This window comes from Pipistrellus hanaki (genome assembly GCF_964339955.1).
Source record: "Pipistrellus hanaki genome assembly, chromosome: X".
Lineage (NCBI taxonomy): Eukaryota > Metazoa > Chordata > Mammalia > Chiroptera > Vespertilionidae > Pipistrellus > Pipistrellus hanaki.
Genome location: NC_140524.1, coordinates 46,879,852 through 46,903,521, shown reverse-complemented (window position 1 = coordinate 46,903,521; position 23,670 = coordinate 46,879,852). Strand labels below are relative to the sequence as shown.

The 23,670-nt window shown below is 42.5% G+C and overlaps 2 protein-coding genes across 5 annotated transcripts in view; one reads left to right on the top strand and one right to left on the bottom strand.

The window, feature by feature from the left end:
- Nucleotides 1-5,246, top strand: part of ATG4A (autophagy related 4A cysteine peptidase) — an 88,392-nt gene extending 83,146 nt beyond the window's left edge. For all 4 annotated transcript variants that reach the window (XM_084870485.1, XM_084870486.1, XM_084870487.1 and 1 more), the window contains 4 exons: nt 553-698; nt 2,231-2,287; nt 3,725-3,833; nt 4,707-5,246. In XM_084870485.1, coding sequence (XP_084726611.1) covers nt 553-698; nt 2,231-2,287; nt 3,725-3,833; nt 4,707-4,777 — 383 coding nt within the window. In that variant the 3' untranslated portion in view covers nt 4,778-5,246. The remainder of the gene's footprint in view (nt 1-552; nt 699-2,230; nt 2,288-3,724; nt 3,834-4,706) is intronic.
- Nucleotides 5,247-6,346: 1,100 nt separating this feature from the next.
- The window catches only part of COL4A6 (collagen type IV alpha 6 chain), a 451,051-nt gene continuing 433,727 nt past the window's right edge, over nt 6,347-23,670 (bottom strand). Inside the window, exons 36-46 of the mRNA XM_084870435.1 lie at nt 23,548-23,655; nt 22,711-22,782; nt 22,217-22,342; nt 18,089-18,205; nt 17,595-17,756; nt 17,317-17,415; nt 15,739-15,885; nt 14,700-14,816; nt 12,451-12,642; nt 10,840-11,126; nt 6,347-8,255 (exon numbers count right to left, since the gene is read on the bottom strand). Of these exons, the coding sequence (XP_084726561.1) occupies nt 7,995-8,255; nt 10,840-11,126; nt 12,451-12,642; nt 14,700-14,816; nt 15,739-15,885; nt 17,317-17,415; nt 17,595-17,756; nt 18,089-18,205; nt 22,217-22,342; nt 22,711-22,782; nt 23,548-23,655 (1,688 nt within the window). The 3' untranslated portion in view covers nt 6,347-7,994. The remainder of the gene's footprint in view (nt 8,256-10,839; nt 11,127-12,450; nt 12,643-14,699; nt 14,817-15,738; nt 15,886-17,316; nt 17,416-17,594; nt 17,757-18,088; nt 18,206-22,216; nt 22,343-22,710; nt 22,783-23,547; nt 23,656-23,670) is intronic.

Below are 23,670 nucleotides of genomic sequence, written 5' to 3'. Positions count from 1 at the left end.
AGGACTAACTTGCTAGCTAATCAATACCAGAAGTCAGCTTCCTGGTATCTCATCCATAGCAAAGCCAGAATCCCCATTTCTTTTGGAGGCCAAGGCCTTTCTCTTTACTTGGTGTGCTCTCTGACTATAGCTCTGAGAGCCAATGGTCTCTAACTAGATGCTTTCCAATGTTAAAAGAGGCAGGAAACCCCCAATGGCACCGGAACTCACAGCCTGGTGGTTCTACCTACCACCTCTTTGCTACTGCTGCTCACAGAGCTTGCCATGTCATCTGTGATCTCTCATCCCTACCTTTTCCCAAACTTGTTGCTTTCCATTTTTGGAGTTGGACTTTAAGGAGATGTGAATGCTAGAGCAAGTCTTCTCATTGAACGTTTAGATTTGGGTGTGGGTGGCTTCTTAGGTATGCTCACCTTAACTCAGGCTTTCTATCATCTCATTTTCATTGTCACCAAGGGAGGGGTTAGGGAAACCAGAGCACCTCCTCCCAAGGACAACAGTGGAGCCAGGGCAGGTGGTTCTTTGAAGGTTAAACATACCTCATTTCAACAGGTGATGAGCTCATTTTCCTGGACCCTCACACAACTCAGACCTTTGTTGACACTGAAGAGGATGGAACCGTTGATGACCAGACTTTCCATTGTCTGCAGTCACCACAGCGAATGAATATTCTGAACTTGGATCCTTCTGTGGCATTGGTGGGTGTCTGAAGGTTGGGTGGGCAATGAGATACACTGCCGCCCTATTATAGATTGGTTCCATGGGTATTTTCCAAGTATCTAGGTAGGGTGGCTAGAGTATATTAACTTACCACCCCCATGAGAGGTAGTGTGGAATAGTGAGGAATGAGTGGATCTTAAAGCCAAACTACTCAAGTTGGTATTCAAGCCCCGCCACTTACTAGCAATGGACTTAAGGGGGAGTCCCTATACCTTTCTGAGTCCTTTGTAGGGTTGTGTGAGGTATGCTGTGCATAATGCACTTAACACAGTGCCTAGGGCATTGTGACTATTCTATAAATGTTAGTTATTATTAGTGTTACTATCTTTCACACTTTTCCTTCTCACCCTCTAATTATTGCCACACATGCCAAGGGAATAATGTAAGTTATCAGTAGGGAGGAGAAGGAGGCAAGATATGCTGGGTAGTCAGTGCCAGTTTCTCTGGGCACACTATCCAGGAAGTTGCAGCCCCTCCCACCCCCAGTAGTATGACTGCTGTCTACACACATTAAAGGGGCAGTGACTGTGAAGTACCAGTGGTTCTGAGGCCTGTCTGCATCCTTTCTTCTAATTATCAAGGCACCAGTATCCAAAAAGTCCTCCTTTTTTTCTTGGTGGGGGAGATAAGAGGTCAACCGAAAGACTTGTATGCATGCATATAAGCATAACCAATGGACACAAAACACTGGGGGGTGAGGGGCAATGGTAAGATATGTTCACATATAATACCTTAATTTAAAAAATGGACCATTCTTTTACTACTATATGATAGCTCTGAGGATGGAGATCAAGGCTGATGGTTCCCTTTATTCTAATAATTTCCTTAAAGTAAAATCACTTTATTAAATATTGCCTCTAGCTAAAAATGCTATTTGGATTTTGTTTACTGGTTTAGTTGACTTTTCTTTATAGATGTGTATATTTTTACACTAAATGTAATGTAATTAACCCCACACTGGAGATTTGGCTTTGAGTTACTATATCTCACAATATGAGGGGAAAGTATATCTCACTGTATGAGGGGAGAGGGATATGTAGGGAAAGGGACATGGAGAAAAAGAAAGAGACAGAATAAGAGAGAGAAGCAGAGATATGGGAGAAACAGAAGAAGAGGGAGATGGAGAGACCTACTGGGAGGGAGGGAGGGAGGGAGAGAGGGAGGGAGGGAGGGAGGGAGAGAGAGAGAGAGAGAGAGAGAGAGAGAGAGAGAGAGAGAGAGAGAGAGAGATGGGAGAGAGAGAGATATGGGAGAGAGAGAGATATGGGAGAGAGAGAATGAGGGGCAAGGGAGAATGAATGAGCAAATATTTGTATCCAATTGAGGCAATGATCTAGGAGAGAGATAAGCTCAACCAATATTCCTCCTAACTGTTGGGAAATCACATCAGGAGAGTAGCCCACATCCTACATTGTAACTCCGGGCCAGTGGCTCAATCTTTCAGTACAGGGAGGGCCTTCCTTGGTGCCCCTGACTAGTTCTAAGTTGTGTTCTTTTGCTTTCCTCCAAGGGATTTTTCTGTAAAGAAGAAAAAGACTTTGATAACTGGTGTAGCCTCGTTCAAAAGGTAAAGATATATGTTTTTCTTAGTCTTAAAAACAAAAGTTATTTAATGTGATTCCTTTTCAAGACTTTTTTCATAGTAACATAAACCTAGCCTGATATGACTTTACTTCAAGAGAAAGAGACTAAGATGTAGTAAATTACATATAACTTTGGGGAACCAAAGAACAGATTTTGTTAGAAATATGCTTAGTAAGTCAAGTGAATGACATTTTTAGCTTCTTATTGTTTTATCTATTAAGCCTATGAGTCATGAAATATTTAACTAATATTCTACCATTCTAACCTAAAAAATGCCACTTTCATATGGCTCAGCCTAAGTTTTTTTAATCTGTTCAGAACACTGAGATGATTGAAGAAACTGATCTACTTTGCTATTTATTTAGATTAATGTACTATATTCCATTTACAGTTTAATGTACTGTATTCTATTATGGTTTAGGAGTTTTGCCTTTCTATTCACTGTCTTATTTATATGAAATGTAGGCATGCTGCTACTTAAAGGAAAGACAATTTGGAGAAATCTGTGTAAATACTAGAGCAAGCTATTCTTTTTGTTGTTGATATTTTGTGTAAAAGGATAGTTATTGTTTTGCTGGATCACCAATCTTTGTATCTGCCTCCCTCATCCTGAGCTTCTAACACATACCAAATGTGTAAAAGACATTGACAAACACTTATTGAAAAAAATTAGAGGAGATCATAGGGAGTAGTTTAAAGGGCCCTGGATGGGATAGCATATATTCTCCTATTTACAAAATAAAGAGATTGGAGAGCTGGGAGCCCAAAGCCTCTTGTAGAAGTAAGGAGGGAAGATTTTTCTTCACAAGTAAACAAATAATTAACACTTATGTCCCTAGCTGAATCTAAAATCCCAGTTTATAGTTAGCTGAGACATAATGGATACTTATTGTCTAAAAGCAATACTTATATTTCACGATGCAGCAAAACTATACATCACATTTAAAGTTAGAAGAAAATTTTTCTGATAAGATTGTACCATTTAAATTAGGACATATACTGTAAGTGTTGGACTAAATGGAAACCATGCCAATATGTATCAGTATTTCTCTTGGGGCAGATTTTATTTGATTAACCAACATTTCTTTGGAGCCAACACTTCAGGAACATCTCGCCCCTAAATTGAGTTGAGTCCATGCAACTGGCATATGACCTGAACCTCATGATGGAGTTTGGGCAGTGAGTACTGGCCTTCTATCAGATACTCCCTCCATTGGCCTTCCCTCCTGGCCAACAGTTTTAGAATTGAAGAGGGCTGGGTCTTTAGATGGGTGAAATAGAGGATGGGAATATTTGCTAGTTCTTTGCTTTCACCTTTCAACAATCAGGCTACTCTCTTGGGGCTTGGGGTCATAGGTTGACAATTGGACAGAAATAAAGTGAATCTGCAGTGTTTATAACTGGTTTTATGTCTCTTCAGGAAATTCTAAAGGAAAATTTAAGGATGTTTGAATTAGTTCAGAAACATCCATCACACTGGCCTCCCTTTGTACCTCCAGCCAAACCAGAGGTAACAACCACTGGGGCAGGTAAGTGGTTATTCAGGAGCTCTTCAGCCAGCAAACCCACATATAGCAATTGGTTTATGAGATAGAAGCAATCATCTGACAAATCAAGGAATGGTGCTTTAATTATTTAAATTCTCTGATGAACTGATACTGATGTCAAATAATGATAATAGCAGAAAATGAGCTTAGTGCAAAAGTTCCATATAAAATAAAAATGACTGGACTTTTTTTAAAAAAAATAGTTTGGTTGAGAACAACAAATCAGAGGCCATGGGTGAGTCAAACGGTGCCTCCAAGTTCTTACAGAACCTCCTCATCATTATGTGAATAGGACTATGAAACAAGTCTGGTTGTTTTGATTCTTTAGAGCAGTGGTTCTCAACCTTTCTAATGCCACGACCTTTTAATACAGTTCCTCATGTTGTGGTGACCCCCAACCATAAAATTATTTTCGTTGCTACTTCATAACTGTAATTTTGGTACTGTTATGAATTGTAATGTAAATACCTGTGTTTTCTGATAGTCTTAGGCACACAGGTTGAGAACTGGTAGCAGGGTCACCTAAGACCACTGGAAAACACAGATATTTACATTACAATTCATAACAATAGCAAAATTACAGTTATGAAGTAGCAATGAAAGTAATTTTATGGTTGGGGGTCACAACAACATGAGGAACTGTATTAAAGGGTTTAGGCATTAGAAAGGTTGAGAACCACTGCTTTAGAGAGAATTTCTAATACTTGGCAATGGCTCTATCTATAAGTCTCCTCCACTAAAGCTTTTCTTTAGAAAAAATTTTTAAAATGCATAGTCTTCCCTACTGAGTAATGTATTGTTTGTTTTAACTTAAACATCAAGCTTTTCTTCTTTCTCATTTCTGTATTCTCACAGAATTCATTGACTCTACTGAACAACTAGAGGAGTTTGACTTGGAGGAAGATTTCGAGATTCTGAGTGTGTAAAATAGTAGGAACTCAACCTTAAGATTTTTCTTCCATCTGGCACCAGAAGAACATGAACTCATTACATAGAACTTTTGTAGTCAGCAAGTGCCTGTTATGCCAACAGCATACAAACTTGATAGCAATCAATCCTGACTGAGCCAATCACCACTTCTCAGAAAAAGACATTTAACAATCCTCCCCCAGAGAGAACTAGAACAATCATGGGATCTAGGAGCAGAAAGATTAGGAGCCATTCTTTGCTTCTCAGCTTGTCTTACTTGGCCATAGCGACTCTGCCGCTACTGAAATGAGGAGGTGGACTTCTGGAAGATAGACAGCAACTCCCACCTTGCTTCAAGCACCAGCAAATGAGAGATGGTTACCTGTGCTTCCGCACCCTTTTAGGTGTGACCTCTTTTGGGCTAAATACTAAGAAGCAGTCTGTTCTTTTGCTCTAATAATAAAGTGATTACACCAGGGATAAAAAGTTCTTGTTAAATTATTTGAATATGTATTTTAATCAATTATAATTAATATCAAAAACTTTGTCTAAGAAATGTCAGATGTGGACTTGTTGATCTCCCGAGTCTTTGGGGGAACCTTATTTTAATGAGTCACTGTTCCCTTCTTTACTGACACTTTTTTCAGTAAAACAAAATATTTTTTAAAACCTGTCCTTAAATGAAATCATGATCGCTTAGGTCAGGGGTCAGCAAACTTTTTCTGTAAAGGCCAGATGGTAAATGTTTCAGGCTTTATAGGCCATGTCGCCTCTGTCTCAGCTACTTAACTGTGCTGTTTGAAGTACAAAAGTAGCCATAGCAATCTGAACCTGATTGTAAACCATAAAACTATATTTACAAAAATAGGTGGATGGTAAATTTAACCTACAGTCTGTAGTTTGCTAATCACTGACTTAAAATATTGATTTTTGTTTGGGAAATTAAAAAATCGTGTTTGAATTAGACTCCATTTTGCTTAACAGCCTTATTAGAAAGAATTATTCATGTGATGACCTTTAATCTGTGTATCATATACAATTCCAAACCTTTTAAGGACTAGCAACATACTAAATTTTAAAGCTCATTTTTCTATTGTCTTTGCCAACAACTCTCCTGTGTGGTTGCACCTCAAGTCCTAGTGGTTTCTTCTTGCCCTCTTAACCTGTATGCATTTCACTTGCATCCTCAACCAAGTTGTGAGGAAGGCCAGCAATTGGGGTTTGAAAGCTAGCACCAACTCAAGGTGTGTTTCTTATATATTTAGAAATATTATAACACTGTTTCCTTAGATTCCAAATTTTCTTTTTTTCTCCCCAGTAGGTAATATATTCCAGTGGCTCAAAATTCAAAATATTAAAAATGGTATTCAGTGAACTGTTGCTTCCTTCCAAATTTTAGTTCCATTCCCTGATGCTCTTGTTGTTATTTTTATCTTTCCAATGGATATATTTTATACTATAAAAACATATGCATATATATATATATATATATATATATATATATATATATATATATATCTTAGATTTGATTTTAATGACTTTAGCATTTCTCTACCTTTGATTTATTTGAAAATAATCCTGAGGTACCAGAAGTATGGGAACTCCTTTCTTGAATTCATGCATGGGACGAAAAGCAGTTATAGGCTTATTTGAAACAGGTTTTGGATTTATTGCCTATTAGAGGACTCTTTCTGCTCTTTGACTTTACTTGTATTTTTTCATGTCTCAATGTTTTGTTATAAAGCTCAATTTTTAGTAACAGGAGCCCCCATAGCCCTAAGGGGGACTCATGAATTGCAGTGATACGTACTTTAGAAAAGTTTTCCTCAAATAACATCGAGTCAATTGTTCATGTTAAATTCCTTTTATTTGCCATGTACAGAGCTGACAACCATGTTTTTTACTCAGAGAGGAGGTGAAGATAACAATAATTCAGATTACACTGATTATGTTTTATTTATGTTGGCACTGTTTACATAATATTTAAGGAAGCAGAATAATCTAGAAGGAATTGCCTCATATCAACATGTCTAAGTGTTCTGGGAAACTGATAAAGAAAATGGTTAAACAAATGGTTAAACAAATCTCCCCAAACAGAACAAAATATACTTATAGTCAACTCAGGCTTGCTTTAGGTCTGCTAACTGCTAAAGAGAAGAGTGTGTTAGATTTTTATGAGGTTTTAAAAATATTAAAATAGCTTAACAGGCTACCTCTAAAAGAGCAATTGGAAGGACATTTTAATGGAAAGTCTCTTACAGTCTCAAAATGCAAAGGAATCAATAAACTTCAAGCTTCAGATTGCCACATTAACACATCTGGATGGCATTTGGATGAAACAAGGACTTCTGAGAAATTGGGACAAGGGATTTACCTTTTTGTTCCTGGAGTCAAAAGTAAAATTCACACCACCTTACCCACCCACCCTTCTACCCCTGGCCTGGGAGAAAGGGCTGTGGTTCTCATTTCTCTTTATGGTCCTGGCCATATTTGGTGCATCCTCCACTCTATTGTGGACCAGGCCAAGTAATAGGTCTCTTCCTGGAGAGGGAGCTGGCAAGAAGGATGTGATTTGTCTAGGACCATATGAAGTTAATGAGTCCTTCTTGGCTCTGGCCTTCAAACCTCCCTAAACAATATGGGATCTAGTTGTGTTTACTCTCGAAGGAGTCAAAGCTCATCCTAGACTGCTGGCTAGCACCTCATTTCAGCTCTGCTGCCTGCCTAGACACAGTGGGTTTTCTTGAAGGGTGAAGGCTTGCTCTATGCAGGCCTGATTCATCCATGAATACTTAGCCAGGTAATTTTTTTTTTCATGTGGAAACACTTGGTTCTGGTTTAAGCCAAGTAATGTGTGGTGACCTCTATACATAAAGAAATGACTTATCCGTTATTATACAACCACTTTGTGATCAAGATGGTGAAGAAAGCTAGCAGCTTTCTAAGAAACTGGTAGTCTAGCAGGTCTTTCTGAGTTCATGCAAATATCCAAATCAAACAGTAGCTCCAAGGTTGACTGAAATGGAACAGCAGATCTCAGCAGGGTGGGCTCACCCATTAGGCCTGAGGTTTGGGGCGACCAGTATCCAGTAGTCCAGCCCAAGTGAAACTCCAATGTACAACTTTCCAGATAGGAAAATGGGTTTAGGTCTTTCTTCTTCAGCTGGTTTGGGTTTGTGAGGTGGCTGTTCTGTGGAGAAAGGGACAGCAAGGGGCAGAATGGCAGGGGCCACCCTACAGGCTTTTCATACACACCTGGCAGCGGCTGACTCGTGTGTGGAGCTGCCCAGCTTTCAATGTTTCTGGTACAGGTTCTTCCCCAAACTGTTGCTTTTCCTCTACTGTTGTCAGCCAGAAACTGTATTTGTTGGCAAAGTAGTGGCAGGTACCCCGGGCACCGCTGCATTCAATGAAAGGAGTGGCTCGAAAATCCTCTAAGCAGGAGCCAGGTGAAACCAGGGACTGGCCTCCACCCTCGGTGCCAGCAGCAGTGTGCTGAAACAGACAGGGGTGAAGTGTGAGCTGGGCCCATGGCAGGTGATGGACATTCTGCTGCTCCAGGAAGAACATGTGTTTCCTTCATAAGCTCACGCCCCTTGGCTCATCCCTAGTGTCTAACCAGAAGACCAAAGACTCTATTTCTGGACCTAGGCTGCTCATCCTCCCTTGTAATAGCCTCAGGGCCAGTAGATCCCTCCAAGATTCCTGGTGCCCACCCAGCCCACTGTGCATGGCTGCGACCACATCTCAGCCAGTTTTCCAAACTGCTGCTGCCTCACAGAGTTCTGAGGTATGCTTGGTGTGTCCCTGCCCTCAATTCCATGGGCAAATAAGTGTTTGGCTGAATTAAGGAAAAAATCAATAGGTTTCAGAATGCAGTTCTTCTCAGAGCCCATCTACTTCAAGCCCCAGGTGGTGTACACCAAGAAGGAAAAAAAGCATGCAATATTCTACAAAGTGGTTAAACCATTGGTTCTTTCCCCAACATATCTATTAATAGCTCTGAATTTACCTTCATTAGAATTTATATTTTCAATCTGTACAATGACCTTTAGAGCGAGATATAGTGTTTGTTACCTGCTATGTACTTGTAGGCCTCAGATTTCACCTAATATCTGGTCCTCACTTCAAGAAGCTCCTTAAGCACTTAGTTCCAGTATTTCCTCATCAGTATCACTCATGAGCCAATAATCTTTGGTCACAATATCCATAGACCAGTGGCTCTCAACCCTTCTAATGCTGCAACCCTTTAATACAGTTCCTCATGTTGTGGTGACCCCCAACTATAAAATTATTTTCGTTGCTACTTCATAACTGTAATTTTGCTACTGTTATAAATTGTAATGTATATCTGTGTTTTCCAATGGTCTCAGGTGACCCTGCTAGCAGTTCTCAACCTGTGGGTCTTGACTGCTGCTATAGAGCCTAAGACCATCAGAAAACACAAGTATTTACATTACGATTCATAACAGTAGCAAAATTATAGTTATGAAGCAGCAACAAAAATAATTTTATGGTTGGGGGTCACCACAACATGAGGAACTGTATTAAAGGGTTGAGGCATAAGAAAGGTTGAGAACCACTGCCATAGACAAAAGACCCTCTCTTCACTCTATCACTTCAGCTGGGTTATTATCTGGACCACTGGAAGTGGGAAGGCCTCATACACACACAGGTCAGGAAATGGCCAATGGGACAGATACCCAAGTTGGATACACAGTATCACCTTACTTTGCAGAACTTTGGGGAAGTGTGTCATTATAAAAATGACCTTTCCTAATAAATGAAGTATCAAAGTGTTTCTCATTTTGATCCTCAAGTAGGGCTTTCTAGCATGAATGACATATTACCCTGCCTTTCTAAACAGCAGACACTGTATTTTACACTTTACAGATGACCCAGGTTTGTTGCTATGAATGTTGGCTTTTCGTTGGTCAGGGAGGATAATTCAGAGTCCCTGTACCAAGAGACGCAAATTGTAGAGTTTTTGGGTGGCCTTTGAATTGTTTTCTCCTTCTTTTCTCCCTTTTAGTGGGCATGTCTAATTGCCTCAAGATGCCCTACAGGCAGTCCAAATTCCCACTCTTACACGTTTTCAGAAAAATATAACATTGTAGCATGTTAGAATTAAGTTTACAGTATGAGTAAAGAGATTCTGAATAAGGGTTTAAGAGCACACCTATGAGCAAAGCACATAATACTTCATACATAACTTTTCTACCATTCCTTGTGGAAGCTCAGTGGACCAAACTAAGATTGATGGGTGAGTAATTCTGTCTTGCACTAGGACAAACTGCCCAATTCACAGACTGCAGTTTAGTAATTATTTGAAGATACTCTCTCACCACCTCACCCCTGGTGATTTAGTGAAGAAGCACTGGCAAAACAGGTACTTTAGTGGGTTCACACTGATTTGCCCTGAGAGTTATCCTGTCCCTAAACCTTATCTTTAACTCATGTAATGTGCCCACTTATTCATGGAATGTCATGTGAAGGACTTGATGCTGTCTTGGATTTACAGATGTTCTCAGCTCTTTCTTATCAAGATACAGTGGCTGGCCATTGCCTTCCCATCAAAATGGCAAAGCAGCAGAAATCCCATTAAGGACATGAAAATACAACATGCCCTCATCTGAGTTCTTTTGGAGGAGGTGGCTAGAGGGAGTGTGGGCACAAGAGTGGGAGTGGAATGCCAAGACTGACCAGTGAGAGTGTGTCCCAGCCCTAAGTAGGGACAGCCTGTCCTTCACTGTTCATCCAAATTGTGTGGTTCCTCCTCATTCCCTTGCTTATGGCATAACTGAAGCAGGCATAAAGATGCCAGGGCTTATGCTGGTGATTCATAGGTATTCTCACCCTGAACCACTGGATTCAAACTGCTCCTTTTTTCTCACATCTGTAATTTCCTATCACTCATACAAACGTGGGCTCTCTTGTCTTTGGCCAAACCCAGGCCAACCATTGCCCTTCCTTTCAAACTCTGGTTTCTACTCCGTGTCCCTTAAAACTGGAAATCAGTCTGGGAGGCTCTCCCAGAGATCCCTGCCCTCTGCCTCTACAATGGAGACAGAGGCCTTACCATGAGAAAGGAGTACCCCATCCAGAGGCTGTGCCAGCCAAGGGGGCACTGCGGGATGGTGACATCCTGGCTGTGCACAGCAATGGCTTGCGAGGGTGCCTCACACACAGAGCAGCGGCTGATATACTGAGCGATCTTGGTCTGGCCGATGGGCATCATGGGGATGGGAGCGGTGGTTGAGAGCCAGTAGGACTTATCATTGCGCCTGGCGTAGTGACACACTTCATTGATGTTGCAGTAGATGAAGGGCATGGTGCTGAAGTGGGGCAGACAAGAGCCAGCGAACCCTGGAAGGAGAGAAGATGGATAGGACCAGGGCTGGGACTATGTCCAGGGCTACTAGGACTTGGCTGGATGGTGGTTTGGATTTATATCCAACTGATTGTGCCAGAATAGGGACACTTCTCCTTACTGTCCTGGAACACTGTATACACACTAAAATCTGTTGATCAAATCCTATTTTCAATGCATCAGGGAAGTTTGATAATGAAAATAGTCTATACTAATAAAAGCCTAGGTGGCCCTTGCTCCCTTGCATCATCACAAGATGGCCATCCCCATGTTGTCACAAGATAGCTGTCCCCACATCATCACAAGATGGCCACCTCAAGATGGCTGGCAAAGGAAGGCAGTTGTGGGTGATCAGGCCAGCAGGGGAGGGTAGTTAGAGGTGACTAGACCAGCAGGCGAGGGTGGTTAGGGGTGACTGGGCCACCAGGGGAGGGCAGTTGGGGGCAACAGAGTTAGCAGGGGAGGGCAGTTGGAAGCGATTGGGCCACAGGAGAGGGCAGTTGGGGGCCATTGGGCCAGCAGGGGAGGGCAGTTGGGGGTGATCAGGCTGGCGGTGGAGCAGTTAGGCATCAATCAGGCTGGCAGGGGAGCAATTAGGGGGCAATCAGGCTGGCAGGCAGAAGTAGTTAGGGGCAATCAAGCAGGCAGGAAGGAAAGTGGTTATGAGCCAGCAGTCCCGGGTTTTGAGAGGGATATTTAACTGCTGGTTTAGGCCCAATCCCATAGTCAGACATCCCCTGAGGGGTCCTAGATTGGAGATGGTGCAGGCTGGGCTGAGGAACTCCCCCCCCCACTCCAGTGCACAAATTTCATGCGCTGGGCCTCTAGTATTTTTATAAACTGAATAATGACTCCCTAATTAATCTGCTTTATAAAACCAGCATTTAATAAAGTGAGTCTACTTTTCAGAGTTATCATACCTGTAGAGAATACAATTAATTCTTGGGTAATCATCCTTGCCCCACAGGTCATCTTATTGTTTCTACTACTAATCTCTAACATTTTTGAATATTTAATATGTACCAAGCATTGTTCTAAACATTTAACATTGGGTGATTCATGTAATCCTTATACCACCTTATGAGTTAGGTACTAGAACGAGCCTTGTTCCATTTAGAAGGGAACAGAAGCTTGCAGAGGTTGAATAACTTGTCCTCAGGTACACAGCTAGTGTTAGAAAACAGACCTGTCTGACTCTAGAGCTGGTGCTTGTAACCCACTACCCAACAATGGTCCACCAAGGGCTGGGGTAGTGAGGAGCATGACTCTTGTTTTTTGAGGGGAAGATGGCCAGGTCTGGCTGTCAGAGTCAGTACCTACCCAAGTCCTGGTTGTGGGCTTTCTCCTGCCCCTCCACAAATAGCAAGCTGTAACCCACCCACAGCTGGGTCATCTCAGCAGGGCACAGGGGCACCTGTTTCGACTGGCTGTGTTTCACCAAGGTGTAACCCACTCTCACGCTCTGTCCAGGCAATCCAGCCCTTCCAAAGGGGCCCTGTTTTCCTGGAGGACCTGAGAGACAAAGAGAGGAAAGGGGTGAGCCAGGTGCAGTCAATAATAACAGCAGCTACTCACTTTTTGCCGAACGTTGAGCAGGGCACAATTTCATCACCCCAATTTGTAGATGAGTAAATTGAGGCTCAGATGTCCTACAACTAGCAAGTGGTGGAGCTAGAACATCAACTCAGATGTACAGTAGTCCCACCTTATCTGGGATTTTGCTTTCTGCAGTTTTAGTTACCCATGATCAACCATGGTCCAAAAATATTAAATGGAAAATTTGAGAAATAAGCACTTCATAAGTTTTAAGCAGTTGCGCATCATTATGAGTAGTAGCATGATGAAATATTGTACCATCCAGCTCTGTCATGCCCAAGATATGAAGCATCCCCACATACACCATCTCCACACTGTATATTCCTTGACCATATTCACTTATTAGTACTCGCAGTTATCTGGTCAACTATCAAGGTATTGCAATGTTTGTGTTCAAGTACCTCTATTTTGCTTAATCATGACCCCAAAACCATTCACATAACTTTTATTACAGTATTCTATATAATAAAAGCCTAGGTGACATCACACCCTCACATGACACCCTCATGTGATGTTGTCACAAGATGGCTGCCACAAGATGGCTGCCACAAGATGGCCACCACAAGATGGCCATGTGTACAGTGAAGGTGGGGCCAGGTGACCGCTCCATGCAGTTAGGCCTGGGGGTCCTACGGCTCTGTTCGGCACAGAGGAGGCCAGTCCTGGTGTCTCCACTGCCTCACGCAAAGGAGGAATGTCCAGTTGGAGGAGGCAGATCACGGCAGAGGAGGGCAGTTATGGGTGATCAGGCCAGCAGGGGAGGGCAATTGTGGGTTATCAGACAAGCAAGGGAGGGCAATTGGGGGTGATCAGGTTGTTCAGGGGAAGGAAGTTGGGGGTGATCAGGTTGGCAGGAAGAAGCAGTTAGGGGCAATCAGGCAAGCAGGCAGGCAGGCAGGCAGGCAGGTAAGCGGTTAGGAGCCAGAGGTCCTAGATTGTGGGATATGGCCTAAACTGGCAGTTGGACACCCCCCGAGGGGTCTCAGATTGGAGAGGGTGCAGGTCGGGCTGAGGGACCTCCCCCTGTCTCCCCTCCTCCCTCATGTGCATGAATTCCATGCACCAGGCCTCTAGTATTGTTATAATTGTTCTATTTTATTATTAATGTTAATCTCTTACTGTGTCTAATTTATGAAGTTCTAATTTGTCATTGGCATGCATTTAGGAAAAAAACAGTATATATAAAATTCAGTACTCTCTGTGGTTTTAGGCATCCACTGGGGGTCTCAGAATGTATTACCCACAGATATTGAGACTACTGTACCCAGTTACAGAATCCCCATTTTAAAAAGCATACTGTCCAGCTTCCGTCCCATCACCTGGCTTTGGTTCTCTAAGAGGGGGCAAGGGAGGTTACTTCTTGGGCCAGCCTTGTAGACTCTTACAGTAGGTAACTAAGTACCTTTACCTGATGAATCAGAGGCAGCAAAAGCAGAGTTGGGATTAGGGGGCAAATTGCACCCTCCTCTCCTGCCTGAGAAAAATGATCATACCACTTTCTCACAGAGCCTCAGAACTGTTCTCTACTCAGGACAACTGATTTGCTATCTCTGATATAAAGATGGGAAGTAAGTAGTAAAAAAACCATACCTGGTCTCAAATTTTCTTATCTCTTGTTCCACCCCCCTCCCACCCACAACACAATTCCTAGGTAGAAAAGGGGAGATGTGGGACAGGAGGTCATGCTATACAATACAGTCAGGGGTCTTGAGAGTTGGAAGACAACCCAGAAAGTATTTGGAACATACCTTTCTCTTTAGGAATATAGGGCTCTAATCCTTCACAGGCTCAAAGGAAATGAATTAGAGTCAAGTTTTCTAGTCTCCGGATAGTGTCAAGCTTTACCACTAAGTTTCCTAGTTCTCAGATTTGAGATTTTAACTCACCACCAAGCCTTAAAACCTCAAAAACAAACAAAAAACAAACAAACAAACAAAAAAAGACCTCTGCCCCTAGTGCTGACATTGCCAGACCTTCAAATCCTGGAGGTCCTTGCAGTCCAGGGAGACCGGGATCACCAAGAGCCCCAGGTGGGCCAGGGAGCCCACTCAGGCCATCTTTGCCAGGGATGCCAGGCAAACCTTTGGAGCCTACAAAGAGAGAAGACCCACAGCAGGTTACTCAATATGGAGGGTCTGGAGGAGGGGACTCATATGTCATGCCCAGGACTCATCAGAAGAGAACACACTGTCTGTCATGTTGATGCTCACATTGAGCTCAGGGCTGAGTTTCCTGAGCTAGTCCTTAGTTCAGGTTGGGGCATCTAGGCCCTGGGAATGCACTCTAAACTTAGCCCTTCTGAGCTGCTTCACATCTATTTCCTCCTTCCTTCCTTTTATATCCCAAACAATGCTGGGAAGAATGGAGGGCCACTGCTGGTATCCCATGCCAGAAATGAGGACATTGAAGCCCAGAGAGACTGCTAACTTACTCCAGTCAAGGGGAAAACTGGGATAAGAAGCTGGGTTTCCTGTTCCCCAGACCAATGTTTTCTCCATTGCTTTTCACCCCCCTACAGACTCCTTTCTCTCAATAGCATGTTAGTGAGTGTCAAGCTGTCTTGCTGTTATGCTTTGCCCACACAGTTTCTAAAACCAAGTACAACTGCTGGTTCTGCTGGCATTTCTTCCCGGCAAGAAGTTTGGCAACTTGCCCTAACTGGTTTGGTTCAGTGGATAAAGTGTTGGCCTGCGGACTGAAGGGTCCCAGGTTTGATTTTGATCAAAGGCATGGTTGGTTGCGGGCACATCCCCAGTAGGGAGTGTGCAGGAGCCAGCTGATCGATGTTTCTCTCTCATTGATGTTTCTAGCTTTCTATCCCTCTCCCTTCCTCTATGTAAAAATCAATTATATATATTTTTGGCAATTCTTTGAGGAGCAGAGGAAATGCTTAAGGAAGATGCTTGAGGAAAGTGACCCCTAGAGCTGGGCTTTCCAGCCAATTTGTTCAGCCTCTCACCCAAGACTGTCTCAGCTACCAGAGAAGTTATCTTTCTCTTGAACTGTCCTTACCTTGTAGGCCTACAGGGCCTTGAACCCCAGGATCCCCCATGAGACCAGGGATGCCATTGATGCCTGGGACACCCATGGGTCCAGGAGGAGCCTGGATGGCTTCTGCAATTGATGTTTGGCCCGGAGCACCTTGGGGGCCAGAAAAGCCTATGGGTGGGTAGGAGGAATGGAAATGTCAGGTAGAGGCTGAGGAGGCAGCCTTCCTTCTGCCTCAAAATCACCAGCTTTCTGCCCTTCCTCTTTGTCCCCACAATCTTCACGGAATGCCACCAGAATGTCTCTCACCACACTTTACATAATGTCCTGTTTATTCATCAACCTTTCCAGTGGATTGATAGCTCCTTGATGACGGGCTAAATTGTATTTATCTTGTCTTCTCAGGGCTCAGCACAGAGCCTGGTACATGTTGTAAATATGGTGGTCTGAGGCTTGGCTTGGGACTGGGATACTTAGTTTACTCATTCACTGGTCAGAACACAGTGCCAAGGAGGTCGAGGGGATACCTTTAATTCCCAAGGTTCAGTTGGCATCACAGCCTAGGGCCCCAAATGCAGGCAGCTGGCTTGCTATTAAAGCCAAACAAAACAATTTGCTTACTTATTCATTGAACAAGTATTTCTTGAGTGCCTACTGTGTAAATCAGGGAATAGAACAGTGAATAAGACAGATGTTTATGGAGGTTATGGTCTGGTGATAAAGATGAACAATATATACTCTGATAAATACCATTAATCTTACTGCAAATCGTGAGAAGTGCTACAAAGAAAATGAACAGTGCAGTGACAATGGGAGGAAGAAAGGGGGCTATGAAGTAGAGAACCTGCTTTAGAGAGAGTAGTAAGTGTCATCTAATAAGCATTGACACTTCTGAGACCATTGAAACATTAGAAAGAGCTGTGGTGGGGGGCACAAGTATTCCAGAAAGTAGAAGTAGCATGTACAAAGGCCAGATGTTTTTCAATAACAGAGAGAGGCTAGTGTGGCAAGAGCACAGTGAGCTGCAAAGGTAAAGGGCTGGTGATGAGGAAAAGGAGGGAGACATCACATAGGGCTTTGTGGTCATAGTTAATTGATTTATATGCCATAGAAGTCAGTGGATGATTTAAGTTTTTATAAGATCTCTCACCACCGTGTGGAGAAATGATCACCAGTGGAGGTGCACAATGGAAACAGGGAGACCAATGAGCAGGTCACTGCAATGATTCATGTGGGAAATGATGGCTTGGACCTGGGTGGTAGTGGTGGAGGTGATAAGAGGTGAGTGGATGCAATGCACATTTAGATGACACAATCCTCAGGGCTTGCTATATGTGAGAGTGACAGAGGTGGTAGTAAAGGATGGGAAAGATGGTTCTTCATTTCTGGATTGAGCAATGGTTGGGTGGTAATGTAAATACAAACCCAATACCCCCTAATGTAGAATAAGGAGACCAGTGGCAGGATCCATGGGGGCAAATCTGCAATAGCTTTCAGTCCTGGTAGCTTTCAAATCTGCAGTAGCTTTCATCCTTTACTACCACCTCTGTCAGAAATATTGCCACGAGCTTATGATCAGCCTAGCACATACTCTCAACTCACCTCTTCGGCCTGCCTTTCCCTTCATCCCCGGAAATCCTGGATCTCCAGGTGGTCCAACCTTGCCTGTAGTCCCCATGAAGCCAGGCTCACCTCTTATGCCTGGCAAAATCCAAAGGAAAGCAAATCAGAGCCTGGCATGATGGTACTGGTTGTGGGGAGTAGAGTCTAGGCAGAGGTGAGGGTGGGAAGAGTATTATCAGCTGGCCTCTCTTCACAGGGCTATAGGAAGGAGCCATGTCTGACTACAGAGTGGGAAAGGGCCAAGCAAGCAATCATACCTTTCAGTCCTAGCTCTCCAGGGAAGCCAGAGAAACCTGGAATTCCTTGGTCTCCCTTAGGCCCTTTAGGACCAGGAATTCCAGGGAAGCCAGAGTCTCCAGGGTCACCTTGATTCGAAGATGGCCCAGGGGGGCCTGGGCGGCCTGGGAGGCCTGATTGGCCTAGGAATGAGATGGGAAGAGGGATAAGTAAGGGCAGATGAGCAGGAAGTGACCACTGCTGAAAACCTTGGGTCTTATAGGAGGTCAAAGTCTATCCCCAGGGCAGAGAATGTTCTCTGGCATCTGTGGGGTTCCAGTTCCCAGACCTTCCCAAACCCTTTTAGCAAAAAGCAGCCTGTTCCAGTCCTCCATGTTCCTGCTAGGGGAGGGAAGTGAGGCTGAACAGGCCCATGCAATCCAGCCATAGAGATGGGGCTAAACTGTATATGGGACCATCCCAAACTCCAGACAAAGGGTGATGGCCAGCCCTCTTTTGGACTTCCTGTCTTTACCTCGTTCTCCATCTAGGCCTGGTCGTCCAGGGTCTCCAGGCTGTCCTGCTATTACTGATGGCAAGGAGAGACCTGGGGCACCAGGGGGACCAGCAGGGCCTTGGGGACCTGGGAAACCTGCAAAGGACAAATAAAAGGAGCTGCATGGACTTTGTGTGTCCAGGAGGGGGCCAGGCTCTCTCAGAGAAAATGGATATGTACGCAGAAATTAGGAGACCTTAGGTCGTTGCCAGACAAACAGATACCAGCAGAGGGCTCTTCTCCCTTCATTCTACTTTGGCAGTCAGCAGATGAAGTAGCTGACAGGGCTCAGAGACTCCTCCCTCCCGTCTCAGCAGGTGCTACATTTAATTGGTATAATAAAGCTTTGAAAATTTCTAGCTCCCCAACCTCACTAGTAATGGAAATATTTTAATTTCCCTCAAATCAGGGAATAAAATGCATGACTGCAGCACATGGAATTGATGTTTCCCAAAGTGTTTTTAAATCTACTCTTCCTGTAGAACATTTCATTAAGTTAGCCAGTCATGTCTAATGTTGTTCAAAAAAGCTTATAGATGTAGGCACAGTCCCCAAACAGTCAGAATAGACACCTGTTGGGTCAGAATGGAGGTGCCCAGGGCTCTGTGCTTCCTGATGTCTTCTAGAGCTAACTTCTACAGCTTCTAGGGCAAACCGAAAGACACTTTTGTAGGTAATTCATATTAATGAAATGCTTGCTTAATTGAGCTTAGAGAACAAATTTCTCTACTAAATCCCTTTCTCTTTTCTTGGCCAAAGAGAATAGTTATTTATTAGAGTAGATACAGAATACTTGTTTGCTACATTTCAATACTGCCTTATAAGTTTTCTGTTTGTGAAATGATCTCTATTATAATATGTTTAAAACAAAAAAGTTTAACTGGTGACAGATTTATTTAATATACACACATTGAATATGTAGATGGTACTCTTGATGGAAAAACACATCAAAGTCATACATACAAATGTAGAAGTCCACATACTTTTAGCATGGAAGAAATGTGCTTATTACTTTGATGTATTCTAGAAGATATTCAATAAAGAGAAATAGATTTAAATTGGTTGATAAGATATCCTGGTGGTTGAGATTATTTTTTTGTTTATGACAAGAAAATTAAAAAATATTAGTTGCATTTTATTAAAAGTACACCCATGAAAACTTGTAAAAAAAAGATAGCAGACTGGTTAATTCAGGTGTTTTTTATAAGTTCATTAATTAATTGAATGCTGATGAAATATAAAGAAAAATAAATTTCAAGAAAAGTCTCCAATTATTACAAGTCTGAAAAAGAAACAAAATAAAAATACAAAGAACAAACAACTATTTGCATAGCCACATGGTACTACTTTTAATATTGTCAACTGTTTCTTGATAAACCTTTGAAGTTATTTTCATTTTCACAAAAGTGAATATCTAAAAAGAAAAAAAAATAATTTTTCCCCTGAAAAAAATTGCTGAAATTGTACAAAACCAGTAAATGAGACAACTTATATAGTAGACTAAGTGTGGGCAGCACACTGATTATAAAAATTCCCATTTCAGTTTTTGGAGCCACCTCCTCTTTTTAACTTTTATTTTATTTTATAATTATATAAATTTACCATTAAATCTGGAATAAAATACTATTAACCTCAAGGAGTAGAAAAAACAACCACTTAAATGAGCATATAAAAACTCAAGATGGCATATTTTCCCAACTCATTCCTGTGTCAGAGCATTAAAAAAGCCTAAACATACAAATTCAGCTTCTAAATATTTAGTACAAATATAAAAATGAATGATGTAAATTTAAAAAAATATTTTATTGATTTTTTACAGAGAGGAAGAGAGAGGGATAGAGAGAAAGTTAGATACATCGATGAGAGAGAATCATTGATCAGCTGCCTCTTGCACACCCCCTACTGGGGATGTGCCCACAACCAAGGTATATGCCCTTGATCAGAATTGAACCTGGGACTTTCAGTCTGCAGGCTGACGCTCTATTCACTGAGCCAAACCGCTTTCGGCTAAATGATGTAATTTGAAGTTATTTTTATTATTATAGGGTCCAGGGTTGCTTTAACGAGTTTCCTTAGGGGTAAACCCTCATTTTACATGGATTTCTATGATCAAATCAGAGATAAGTTCCTATGGGTGGGGAAATTATAATATTTGCTTTTAAAACAAATTGTTTTAATTAGATATTGAGAAAAGCAGAAGAAATTTATAAATAATCTGTAAAAAAATAATCCGGATACAATGAACATCTATTCCAACCCCCTAAGAAAAACAAGATAGCATTACTTTTCCTTCTAAGATTCGCACCAACTTCCCTCCCAATTAGAGGCACTCACTCCTGAATTTTTTGTTCATTGTTCCTTTTTCATCACTGTTTGACCATGCTTATCTGTATCCTAAACAATATTTTGGTTGTTTTAGCTTAATTATGAACATTTAGCAACGGCATTATACCAAATGCTTTCCTCTGGTACTTACCCTCCCCTGCCCCAACATTATGTTACTGAAATGTATTCATCTTGTCATGTGCTGTTTACTGTGATTTTATTACCTCAGATAGCTAAAGGAAATTGATAACTTAATGACCAGGCATTCATAGTCCAGATTTGAAAACAGAAAAGGCAATGCCCTTGTGCTTCTATCCAGATTCCCTCTTCTCTATTTCTTGTGAAAGAAGTCAGACAATCTCCCTTTAGGCCCAGACCCTGTTTCAGCCCTCATTTTGGAGAACCTGCTGGCTTCTAGAAAAGAACAGGTTGGTCCAGACCAAAGGAAAGAATAAACAGGAACAGCAGATGTACCAATATAAAATAAAGCAGGAAATGAATTAATGTATGAATGAACATAGATCCTGGAAAACATACGCATATTATACAAACATGCACGTTATAAAAACATGCACAGCCGAAACCGGTTTGGTTCAGTGGATAGAGCGTAGGCCTGCGGACTGAAAGGTCACGGATTCAATTTCGGTCAAGGGCATGTACCTTGGTTGCGGGCACATCCCCAGTAGGGGGTGTGCAAGAGGCAGCTGATCGATGATTCTCTCTCATTGATGTTTCTAACTCTCTATCCCTCTCTCTTCCTCTCTGTAAAAAATCAATAAAATATATTTATTTAAAAAACAAAACAAAAAATCCATGCACATAAGTAAGTAAAATATGGGACCTCGGACCCACGAACGATGAGGAACAGAACATTTTGCAAATATTTTCCCTCAAGTTAACACGTAATGATATAATGGCCAACATTTCTTGAGCAACGACTATATGTCAGATGCTGTGCTAAGTGCTTATTCCTTATTGATTCCTCATCAAACCTCTGCTGTGTTCATTTTATAGAAAAGAAAAACTGGGAGTCCATTTGGAACTGAGGGGCAAGTAACTTCCTTGTTCAAGTTCATATAGCTAGTAAGAGGTAGAGCTGGAATTTTAATTCAGCAGAGCCCATACTCTTAGCCATTTCCTGTTTTGTACTGAGTGGGATATATATGGGTCTTCAGAACATTCCTAAGGAGGGTACAATAATCAAAATTCACTCTCACTATTTGAGAGGTGAGGAAAGGGAGGCTCATAATGGAACTTCAGACAGTGTGTGAGTCAGGGGCCGAGATTAGGGCAAAATCTGATTTTTAGTAAATCCAACAAATCCTAATTGTGTGCCTGTTGTGTGCTTGTCACAGACATTTATCCTCTTAGTCTTGGACTCCTTCCAGCAACCATGCTGTCTTCCTTAGTTCCTGGGATTGCCATCTACACTGGACAATGAAGAATTTCTGACAAACCACTAAGTGGGCAATCCTGTCACTCAGGACCATTAAATCCAGGCTCTGGGCCAAATGTGTAAGAGAGGCCCTTAGTTTAAATAAGGGAGAGTATCTGGGGGCTAGAGAGCACTCTATAAACTCCTCCCTCAAATCACCTCCCAGGATAGCCCTAGGCATGCCTACATTCTTTTCCTCAGCAGTCTGTTCCACTAGGTTCTGAGATTCCCAGAGATGTGAAGACATGCACAGCTCAACCCTGTGAGCTGCATGGCCATGACAAAACCCAACTCTGGCTCCCCAACCAGGTCTTAGCTTCTACAAGGCCTGATTTGGGGCCACTTACCTTGGCCACCTTTTTGTCCTTTCATGCCTGGCTTGCCTGAGGCTCCAGTGCCAATTCCTGGAGAACCCTTTTCTCCTTTGGGACCAGGCAATCCAGCTGGACCTGGCACACCAGTTATACTAGGTCCTAGGAGGAGAGGAGAACAGAACTCAGTGTGTGTGTGTGTGTGTGTGTGTGTGTGTGTGTGTGTGTGTGTGTGGTGTGTGTGTGTGTGTGTGTGTGTGTGTGTGTGTGTGTAGAGGGGGGGATGAGGACCTCATGCATAGCTCAATTATTAGGGCCCTGCCTGAAATAAGAGGAAGGAGAGATCATTCAAGTAGAGGGACAAATCCTATCCTCTTTCCTATATCAAGGCAGTCCAAATTGGGGACTAGCAAAAAGATCTAGGAGTCCAAGCATGTGGCATACACCACAGTCAAGAACTCATGGACAGCCCCTGCCAGGCTTCTATTAGAGCTGATGCTCTCTTTCTTGCCCTTGAGGATCTTCCTTACCTGGAGTTCCATGGGTACCCTTGGTTCCTGGAAGCCCATTTAGTCCATGTAAACCAAGAATTCCAGGATAACCTAAGGGGAAAGAGTATCAGAAATGGCTTTAGCAACTCTAAATCATGAAGGGCCAGCAAAAGGTCTTGTCCCCAAGAGCATTGTAAAGTCCTCATTTAAAAAAAGTATGAGAGGGAAAGAGATAGAAACATGGATGAGAGAGAAACATTGATTGGCTGCCTCCTATATGCCTCCTTCTAGGGGTCAAGCCTACAACGCCGGCATGTGCCCTGACAATTAATCAAAGTTGTGACCTCCTGGTACATGGGACAATGCTCAACCAACTCAGCCACACCAGCCAGGCTGCAAAGTCCTCATTTTAAAGGTCAGGGTCTTTCTTGAGGCATTGCTTAATGCCCTAAGCGAGACTAGACCATTCTCCACCTATACACTCCACCCTAAGTTTTCCTGACTCTTATTAGAAACCTGTATAGCTTTAAGAACAGGATGATAATTAGGTTTCTTTAAGAAGAATTCAGAGTAGCAATATCAATACCTTGAATTGCCAACTCCCAGACACTCACTGCCCAATTTCTAAGTTCGGGAAATACTTTTATATGCCATGGCATTGACCTTTCCTGATAATCCTTCTCTCCATGAATTCTATCTTCTTTTGTTCCCATTTATACTTGTCCTCCTTTCTTCCTCTTAATCTTTCTTTCCCATTATCCCTCACATGGCCTCACATGGCTTAACCTGAGCTAGTGTCTCTTAATAAAAAGTAATTGCTGTCCTTTTTTGAGGTAAGGACTCCTTACGCAACTGGCTTATCCAAAATACACATACCTTTTGTTCCTATTAGGCCAAGTGGTCCCAGGGGCCCAGGTGACCCTTGGTGGCCTGGAGAACCTGGAAGCCCTGGGTTTCCTTTTATGCCTGCAATCCCAGGGAGTCCTAAAAGTAAAACCA